Source organism: Olea europaea, chromosome 17 (genome assembly GCF_002742605.1).
Source record: "Olea europaea var. sylvestris chromosome 17, O_europaea_v1, whole genome shotgun sequence".
Classification (NCBI taxonomy): Eukaryota; Viridiplantae; Streptophyta; class Magnoliopsida; order Lamiales; family Oleaceae; genus Olea; species Olea europaea.
The window spans coordinates 19,050,614-19,061,419 of record NC_036253.1 but is presented as its reverse complement, the minus strand read 5'-3'; the positions used below and the strand labels follow the sequence as shown (position 1 = coordinate 19,061,419).

The following is a 10,806-nucleotide window of genomic DNA, read 5'->3' as shown; positions in this document are numbered from 1 at the left end:
AAAAATTTTGAAAAATAATTTAAGATTATAAATTATTTTCAATTTTTTTAATTTAAGAAAAATATTTTCAAAGATTTAATTTGCTTCCTAAAATGTCATCTCTAAATAAGGTTATAAAAACATAAAACTAAAAATGGTACCACATTAATATAACAAATCACTAATCGTCACATGTATACCACATATGGCGACTACGATAATGAGTGACTGCAAACAACATTACTCCTAAAAATATATCTGAAGCTACCGACATAATATTTAGTCAATCACTTATTAAAAAAAGAAGAACAAGCTTTTGTCGACGCCAATAGTTTCTCTAATGGTGATTGTCGACAATATCATCGACAACATTTTGTTAGGTAATTATTAATGAAGGTGCATAAGAGATAATAAATATGTCAATAATTCCAATTGTTATCACAATCAAATATTGATTTTCATCAGAATATCACCGACAATAATATTGTTGATATCCGATGAAATATAGTCATTTGCGTCATCAAAGTTTTTTATTAAATTTGAAAATTCGCTTCATAAATTAAAATTGTCTCAGCCTTTTAAATTGGTCGAGCAGATCTATGCCTTAGATAAGTTAAAAAATTGAAAATTATTTTTTAATGATTTTTGCTTAAAGTTTCAATGAGCAATACAATTTGATATGAATTATTGATTCACGTCTTGGTCTTATGTTCAAGATTTGCGTGTTATTGGATTTTGAATTTGCATTAGTTTAGGATGACTGATTGCTAATTTAGAATGTGTTTGGTAGTGATTAAAATTAGATTTTTTAGTAGATTGTGATAAAAGTTTTTGAAATACGTAATTGAAAAGTTGTGAGACTCATGAAAGTGTGGTTAATATTGATGTTTGACTTTGACTTTGATTTAAATTAAAATCAAATTAAAAAACAAACCAAACAAACTGTTAGTTAATACTCCATCAAAAATAAAAATAGAAATCAAGATCTAGTTCAAGTGCTGGTACTTAAAAGTGAAACTTCGGTCTCATTCATGGAGCGGTGTAAATAGAAAAAAATATATAAATTGCCCCTCGGGGCATATTCCAGTGGTACAAAGGATAGGAGTGAGATAATTTCAGTTTTGTTGACAGTCGCAGTGTGAGGGTTCGATTCCTGAGATATGGAATTGAATTCTTTGTTAGTACTAGTGTACGGGCAAGCTCTTATTTCCTGGCCTACTGAAGCACATCCCTCGATTTATCTCATTCACGATGCTCCAGGGGTGGGATGGTGAGACTCTCAAGGTTGGGGTTAAACCTTTAAAAAATATATAAATTTGGATCAAGGCATTCTTGTATTTATTTCAATGACCAATCACTAATCAATGTCCATTTATATATTCTTAATGTCCAAAAATGTAGAATTTGGGTGGCCAGTAACCCAACTTTAAATTATAAATTATACTAATAACATAATCGTCCAAAAATGTTTCTTGAACATTATAATTTTTATATACATTATAAGGTATAGAAAACCAAAATAATAAAATTCGTTTGTCTTTTCTAGTTTTGATCCTTTCAGATTATCCACAAGGCAATGGTCAACCTCATTTTTCTCGAAGTTACATATACAATTTGACTATAAAAACTAAAAAGGTTCTTTAAATAAAAAAATAAAATAAAATCGTAGTACAAATGTTTCACATTAAAAATTATTGGGTTAAATATTTTGCGCCATCTCCAATGGGTGTCCTATTGCACCAAAATTTGGTACAAACCCCCCCCCCCCCCGGCCCGGCCCCGGCCCCAACTTTTGCACCATTTTTGCACCAAATGGTACAATGTCTATTTTGCCATTCTTTTTTATTTTTCAAAGAAAAAGATTAAGGGTATTTGTGTCATTTTCATTCTGTAGTAATAATAATAATAATAATAATAATAATAATAATAATAATAATAATAATAATAATATTATTATTATTATTATTATTATTATTAAATTTTATTATTTTTAATAATATACCTAATAATAATTAAGAAATTTTTAATTTAGTAATTATTTTTGTAAATTTAATGTAATTATTTATAATAAATTAATAATATAATCAATTACTTTCTTCAATTTAACATAATATATAAAACATGCGAATAATTTAGTAATCAATAATAAGTCAATATATTTGTTAATTTAACGAAGTTATGATTTAGTAATTTATATAGTTATAAAATAAATAAATAAATACATTATAAAAAATCGAAAGAATGAATAAAATAATAAAACACTGTTCATTTGGTATAAGTTTTGGTGTAATAGTTGGAGAATAATTTTAATTTAGTACAAAAATAGTGCAAAATTTGGTACAGTGTTAGAAATGGGCTTACAAATATACAATTGATTACTAAAAAATAATAATAATAAAATACAATCCATTACTAGTATGCCTTTTGCACCTCTTCCTCCTGCTCATTTAGGGCTTGTTTGGTAGTGGTTTTGAGAATTGATTTTTTGACTGTTAGAGAGATAAGTGGATTCTATTTATGAGAGAATAAGTAAAAAATGACGATTGAAATAATGAAATAACAGTGAAATTTTTGATTTTTTTTGTAAAAAATCAATAACAAACATGCATTTAGTAAACCATTGAATCTTCTTCAACTGCAGTGCAAATTATGGACGTAATTCTCACTTAGGATATGTTCGATAGTGATTAATGAGAATTGATTTTTAGACCGTTAGAAAGAAAGTGGGTCCTACCTGTGATTGAAGAAGTCAAAATGATAGCTAGAATAGTGAAATAACGGTAAAAAAAAATGATTTTTTGAGGTGAAAAATTGCTATCAAATAGGGTCTTAAATCTATTTTGAAATGCGACTTTGTTAGTTGGCGCGTCACATAAGATGATGACACGTGGCCGACTATTGGCTATTAAATCTTGCTTTTTGGATTATTCTAATTGATTAAAGTGTTTAATCTAACCTTTTTTGTGGGGATTAAAATAAGATTTTTAATAGAAATTGATGAAATGTATGGTTAAAAAGTTGTGGGACCCATAAAATATGTGATTGAAATTAATTGTTGATTTTGACTTAAATTAAAATCTAATTTTTAATTGATACCAAATAGGGGACTACTTTCAGCTCATTTCACTCGATTATTTCTGGTGTTTGATTTTGAGAGAAACCCCTCTTTTATTTTTAGGGATCTTCATCTCTTTCGAAAATTTCATTTGTGATACTCAAATCTTCTACTCCCTTTCTGATTTTTGGTTTGAATCTTGGTGGAATCAATCAGGAAATGGTGTTTCCTCATGTAATATTCAGAGAAGGGTTAGGTGTGGTTTGCTATGTTCTTGGTGTGCAGTAGCTGGATTAGTTCAGACTTCTTTGGAAGATGAATCTTCCATGGCTTGATCTTTGTATATCTTTAATGTTTTGTAACATTAGTTGTCGTTTTGAGCTGTTATAGTGCAAACAAGCATTATGTACTTTTGTAGCTGCTCAACAAGAGACTAGGTGTTACAAGCGATAATCGAATCATTAGGATTTAAGTCGAAAAGTTCTTGTGTTTGTTTTAATTTTCTGCACTTCTAAGTTTTTTATGATTAATTGAATGTTCATTTATTTTTGGGCATAACAATATTCTTCCTCGTTTTTGATTAAAAATGACAGTGTTGTCCCGTCTTACCAATTACCATTGGATTTCACAAATCTCATAACATTTAAAACGTGTTGATTTTGAAAAAGCCAGCAAATTTAGAATATCAAACCTTCATTGATTTACAATTGAGTACCGAATAATCGATTCTAAATGTAAATCGTTGATTCCAACATAGACCGAGTCATGAGATTGGAGAAAAAGGCTTTTGTTCATAGTCAATCAAAAACCATAAACCATATAGTTGGCTGCACCTTGAATGGGATTTCTTTCTTCCATTCTATCCCATTTAATGATAGTGACCATTGTAAGTGATTTTCTTGCTTTTTTGTTTTTGATTTTTTTTTTTTTGGGTGCCAGCTCATGATCTAAACTTGTCGCTTCTTAGAGAAATTTGTCAATACTAGATCCCACTTACTAGATTTATTGGTGGTTATAAAATTGACTCCAATTAAATAAAATGACATTTAGACTCTTTATTAAATTAAATAACAGGATTAATCATAGAAAAAGTCTTGGATCTTTATATCATCAAATGGCTTGCTGTAAAACCAACAGTTGACCTCAAAATCCGATCGGTGGACCTTTTTCGATCAGTTATCTTTGCCTCTTAATAGGGTGATCAAGTGATACCCATGTGGAAAAGAGGTGGCCAAAATTTCCACTAGCCACTTGATCCGCCGGATTTTGAGTTTGATATCAATTTCAATGGAAATTGTTCTTAACTCCTTCAATTAAGCTTTGTAGAAATTACATAATTCTAGGTGTTTAAATATGACAATTCAAAATTCAGGGATGGAATTTCATTTATTCATAAATAAGGTATCAATATAAATGAGCCCTAACCCTAAATCATTTTAGTTTTTTCTTCTCCTTCTTCTCTCTACTTCTCTCCCTTCTCCCTCTCTCATTTTATCTCTGATCTCTCTCTTCTACGCCGGCAACTCATTCAAACTTCGACAATCGACGATGGAGGAGCTGCAACGGCCGACAGATGCTGCAAAGCGTGCTATGTTTGTAATCCATTAGCGATGCTGCTATCCTTTGGTGCTGACGGCGTGTGGAGGGGATTTGGGATTTTTTTTCTCTCTCTCTTTCCGATTTGAGAAGATTGTGGCGGCGATTTGGGGATTATTGGTAGATTTGGTGGTTGCGTTCACAAAAGTCATGGTGGCTCTACATAGCACAACTCTAATTTTGGATCGAGTTGGGCAATGTTTGGTGGTGATGGTGTTGGTGGTTTCTGGCGGCCGTGGAGGTGTTAGTGTTGGCAGGGGATGATGTGGGTAGTGTTGGTGGAGTTGTGGGTTAGGTATTATTGATGTGTTTGGTGGTGGCAGTCGTGGTGGTCTTTGATGACGGAGGTAGTTGTTGGTGGCTATGATTGTGGTTGTCCTTATTTTTGTTTGCATTTGATTTGTTCTGGTGGTGGTGCTATTGTGGTGGCGGCGACGATAACAATAGTCATGGTGGTATGTGACCATTATTTGGCATATGTAACCAATTATTTAATTATCTGTGACCAACAGTTTAATTGTGACCTAAATTTTAATAATCTGTGACCAATTAATTTGATCTTGAAATAATTTGTGACATCTAAATTTTTTATTTGTGACTTCAAAATAAATTGTGATATATAAAATTTTTGATTTGTGACCTAAAATTGATCTATGACTAATTAATTTGATTATATGTGACCAATAAATAAATTATGATCTATAATTGTATATCTGCGATCATTAATTTTATAACTGTAATTTTATTATATTTAATTAATAAATATTTTTAATTAATTAAATATATACTTGAATTTTGAATTTTCAAACTATTTACCTAACTTTTGAATTGGCGTAAATAATACACGTGTTATGAATTTTTCCCTTAAGCTTTTACCTCTTAGATTGTAGGTTGAGCCAAAGCTAAATCATTTCCTATTCCAATTCAACATACACTATCAAATCTAGATGCACTCCCGAATAAAAAGTACATTATCTCTTGTTGACGGGGACGGTTGATAATATTATTTTTAATGTTCTAAAAAGTGTAAGACGTAACAAAACAAGGTCAAATCTCAATCCTCAAAGTCTAGGTGTAAAAAGGCATTTTTATTTTAATATTATTTAATAATTTTATGTCCATAAAATATATAAAATAATGTATATCAAACAACTAAACTATTAAATACTATAGTTACTTGATAGTTTTTACAATTGGACAATTTCAAATTTTCCAAAACTAAAACAATTGAAATTAAAGGCAAGACCTTTTAGATAAATGTCTAAAAATTCGCCCATACTAATTTAGCGCATGGGCCCACATTAACCATTAAGTCCATGTAATGGCTCCAATAAATTGTAGAAAAAGTTAAGGAAAAAACTATGTACAAATTTTAAAAGAAACGGCACGCAGTAGGCTGTCAGAAGAGGAGTTGACGCCTTTTTCCTCACATTGGCCTTGTTCAAGGTACTTTAAAAGAAAAATGAGTGTACGGTAGATGCTGTATGGTCGTTTTGACAGTCCACTCACAACCTTGCGAGTGTAAGTGGGACTTGTGATTATTTTAATTGCGGAGCCCACTCGTGTAATGTGAAATGACTGTAAAAAATGATGTAAAAATGTTGTACACCTAGCATGCTTCATTTTAAAAACATGTAATGTTAGATAGTAATCAATAGCACGAACAAGGGTTATCAGCTAATCGATTCCTACAATTTTCAGGCCCTGAAAACTCCACTGATACAACTTGGAAATTTCATTCTCATCACCTATAATTTGGCTAGAGACAGTATCATCCAGTCCCTCCTGAGCTTGGCTTGATTCACTGAGGTAGAATGTCACAACCAATGTCGTTCCCTGAAGATGATGGTTTATAAGAACACAAACGTACTCCATGCACTAAATCCTTCACGACATAACGAAGTTCACTACTAATCTTGACTTATATTGAGAGGCTCATTACTTCAATTGAGATAAATGCAAATTTAATTGAGGACACCACGTTTGAGTTGAATTTTCCCCACGTCACTGGCAAGTTAGAATCGAAATTATTAACATCGGGCCCATAATTTTCATTGATGTTCCCCAGTCAACGATCAACTTGCTCCACCGAAGTCATAAAACCGTCTTCCACGTCTGCCTCAGTGCACAAGAAACCGATAAGGATGATTCTGCACCATGTATTTCCTTCTCCATCAAAGTTCACCAGGAATTGAAACTGTTTGCTCTTGGCCTACCACCACTAGACATAACCTATACAGGGATGGACTGTGCAATATGTTGTCCAGTACCAAGACTGCCCTGATCTTTTGAAAGATAAAACTACTTGAGCAGACCCATCCAGCTCTTGTGCCAAAACCGCCATATCGAAAAATGAATCCAAACAATCAAACGCTAATTCAATCTCTGATCTAAAACGTGTATTCTACTTAAAAAAGGCCATAGGACAATTCTAAACAAAATATGAGTCTTTCAACCAAATGAGAGATAATATTCTTTAAAAAGTCAATAATGATAAATTTACGATCATATGACCAACCTTAATTTCACCTGTACATCCAATTGATATAAGAATTTTTCGAATCTTTAACAATGGTGGCGTACCATGTGAGAGTGAAGTGAAGCAAAAGGATTATTTCCAAGACCTTTTGGCATTTGAAGGTAAAAAAGCTTGTTCATGGTGGTGATGTATGGTGATGACTAATGAGTGGGTGGGCTGGTGTGATTTCAATGAATCTCAAGGTTTAGAGGGTGGTGGCTATGGATTTCTTCATTGTCACCAATGAATTAGTAGTGACAAAAAATTTCAGAGGCCATTCATCAATAAACGGATCCACCGTAGGGCTTGTTTCACCCACTTGACCACCAACACTTGCCATAGAGGAAATAACTGTAGTGCTTTATGCAATGGGGTACCATGAATCTAACAACACCAAAACGACCCTGATACGAGAAAGCCATTTCGAGTGCGGTAGATCATAATGGTGCTCCACAAACACAATCACAATAATTGCCAACACAGTGAAATGAAAGCACATAAAACATATCAATTTCTTGGTTCAAGCCCAAAATGGAACATCAACCAAAAGCCCATCAAATAGTAAGACCAAGTGAATTAACGTTTCAAGACTCAGATTCATATCAGATGCATATCAATTCTCACATAATTTCACTTTATTACTTTAGTCATCAACCAAACAAAACAAAACAAAACAAAAAATACAACAGCACTCTTCAGCTCCGAATTAAAAAAAGAAAAGAAAAGAAAAGAAAAAAAATTACTTCATACACTGAATTTATCAATACCAGCATCATAACTTGAAAACCACGATGAAAATTCACAATAACAAAACCAAATATACAGAAACTTATGCACAACTGATGACTTAGCTTAAATAATTCATAATGTAATATCAATTACCATCGTCTTCCCTTGGTTGTTCGGAAGATTGATGCGCCTGACCGGATAGTGATGCAAGCAAATTGAGATGGTGCCCCTGTACTTGAGCTATGGGTAAATAATTACCAATCCTTGCAGCTGATGCCTCTCCCATTCCCGGTGGTTGTTGCTGCTGCAGAAACCTAAAGGAAGAAGAAGGCTGCTGCTGGGCAATGCTCCAAACTTGCCCAAAATCCGGCCTAGTCGGCAAAGCCCAGAACCCTCCAGGAGCCACCGAGGAACCCATGTCTTCTTTGCTGAGATGATGGTGGTGATCATCGTCGTCCGGTCGGAGCCGCTTCCCGAGAATGAAGTTGGTTGGAGAAAGCTGAGAATGAGGGACGGAGGAGTTCCGGGTGGAGGTGCAGACGGTGGCGAAACTAGCAGGGGTGGTGCCGCTGCCGGTGGCAGCTATAATTGAAGGCTCCGCGTGACGGAGAAGCCACTCGATAGTCTGTCCATCGGACTTGTGGCCGAGCTCACGGGTGAGCTGGAAAACCCTGGCGGCGCAGATTATAGGCATGCGAATGCGGCGGCCTCGGCCGTCGACCTTGCTGTGGCGGTCCTTGGCGGGAGGCTTCTTCACTTGCAAACCGCCGTTGGTTGTGGTGGCGCCTCCCAGAGAGGACAGCGTCTGTTTCTGAGAAGGATCAATAATGTCAAGTCCACTACCATTACAGTCAGCTGCCGACATTGACATAGTAGTCTATAGTACGAATCTATTCAATTTCTGGTATAAAATAGAGATGAGTAGGGTTTTGGGGAATGTAAATAAATGGAAATTGAAATGGAATTAGGGTTTTTGTTCAGGGTTGAGACGGAGAGAGTAATGATTGAGGGAGGGAAGCGGCAGGAACTGGTGGAGACAGGGGAGGAGCACATGGGTGGTGGGGTCTATTCTCTTAGTAGTAAGTAAGTACTTTCAATTCCCAGCTCACTCGTGTCCTCAAGGTGTCGGTGTTGCTGACGATAAAATGCCCGATTAAAAATTTAAGCTATTTAAAAAAACGACGAGCATCATTTATGAGTAATGCCATTTAACATTGGTAATTCCTGACGTAATCCTAAGAGCATCCTCGTATAAGATAAAAATTTAGATTTATAAACCTCCGGGGTCCTATCCGCACGTCGTAAAGGGAAGTCTACAGGGAAGAGAATCGCATCCCGAATAGTCGACCTAAATATATATAAGTTGTGACCGCCTCCGAATTTATTTGGATGACAAACTAGAGAGGAAAATCGTCACTCTTCAGAATTAGTCAAGCATGATTTGGACACCTGAGTTATCAAATAATAAATTAGATCTATAAAGTGATGAAAACCTTTTCAACGGAGATATATATGAGATGTATGTTGTATTTTCCCATAGAACATGTAAAAAAGAGGTAAATTTACATTTTTTTTTTTTTTTTTTTTTTTATATTCACATGAGATAAAAAGTGGATTTAGATTTTCTCATTGAAGTAAAATTTAAATTTAGAACCATTGAAATGTAAATGATGATGTAAAGGTAATTTTGAAAATACTAATTTACACCCAATTTTAAATCATCATTAGAAATGCTCTAAATGATAGTACCTATTGTCCAAATATTGATATACTTTAGTGTTTATTGAATATATATATATATATATATATATTCTTTTTAGGTTACTATCTTTATTGTGTCATTGATAAAAAAAAAAAAAAGATTTTATTTTTTTTTTTCCCAAAAAAATTTAAAAAAAAGGTAAATTTTCATTTTTTTTTTTTTTTTTTTTTTTATATTCACATGAGATAAAAAGTGGATTTAGATTTTCTCATTGAAGTAAAATTTAAATTTAGAACCATTGAAATGTAAATGATGATGTAAAGGTAATTTTGAAAATACTAATTTACACCCAATTTTAAATCATCATTAGAAATGCTCTAAATGATAGTACCTATTGTCCAAATATTGATATACTTTAGTGTTTATTGAATAATATAATAGTGACGTCGTCATTATTTAAACTGGTGTTACACATCGCTAAAATGTTCCTTTACATGAAGGTGAGTGAAATTTGAACTCGGGACGCTTATTTACTATGTTAACTCATCTGATATAAAAGCTCGATAAATTATAGATGGTTACATGAATATCATTTATAATTTTGAAAACTCTTTCTTACTATTCAAAATAATGGAGTTTTCGATACTCATCCAGTTTGGACTCTTGCTTGAATTAGAACCCTAGCGTGTTGATAAACTGTCGACTCGATCTAACCGATGTTTAAGCATTTTTCTCCCTCCAAAACTCATTTTTTCTAAAGTTCATTTTCAATAAAATAATTTTACACATAAATCCAAAAATTTTCTCTATTTTTTAATAACACATTTTTCAAAAATAAAAAATAAATCACTATTTTAATATCTACTCCCCAACCCTTGTTTGATTTACATTATTTTTAAAATACATTTTTCTCTCTTCTTTTCAACCATATATTTTTCAATAAAATAATATTATACATAAATTCAAAACCCTGTCTAATTTCTTAACCACATATTCTCCACCAATTTACTATTTCAAAATATATTTTTCAATAAAAATCAAACAAGCCAATAACCTACCTGTCCAACACCAATAAAAGAGGGCTTTTGCATTAACTTTTTCACATCACCAAAAAAGGGTAACATAAAAGAAAAACATCAAAAGTAGAGTTAAGATAACTTTGGTGTTTTGGCACTTTGCCAAACCTTGTCATTGTTCCATTTAAAAAAATAAAAAAAAAATAAATAA

The 10,806-nt window shown here is 32.9% G+C and overlaps 1 protein-coding gene across 1 annotated transcript; it reads right to left on the bottom strand.

Moving 5' to 3' along the window:
- Window positions 1-7,720: 7,720 nt before the first annotated feature.
- Window positions 7,721-9,021, bottom strand: LOC111365350 (transcription factor TCP7-like). Its single transcript, XM_022985832.1, has one exon. It carries the CDS (start codon window positions 8,746-8,748, stop codon window positions 8,023-8,025), a length of 726 nt encoding a protein of 241 aa, XP_022841600.1. The 5' UTR covers window positions 8,749-9,021; the 3' UTR covers window positions 7,721-8,022.
- Between the last annotated feature and the right edge of the window lie 1,785 nt (window positions 9,022-10,806).

Coding starts and splice junctions, on each gene's coding strand:
- LOC111365350 (XM_022985832.1), bottom strand. CDS start 8,748: ATGTCAATGTCGGCAGCTGACTGTAATGGTAGTGGACTTGACATTATT.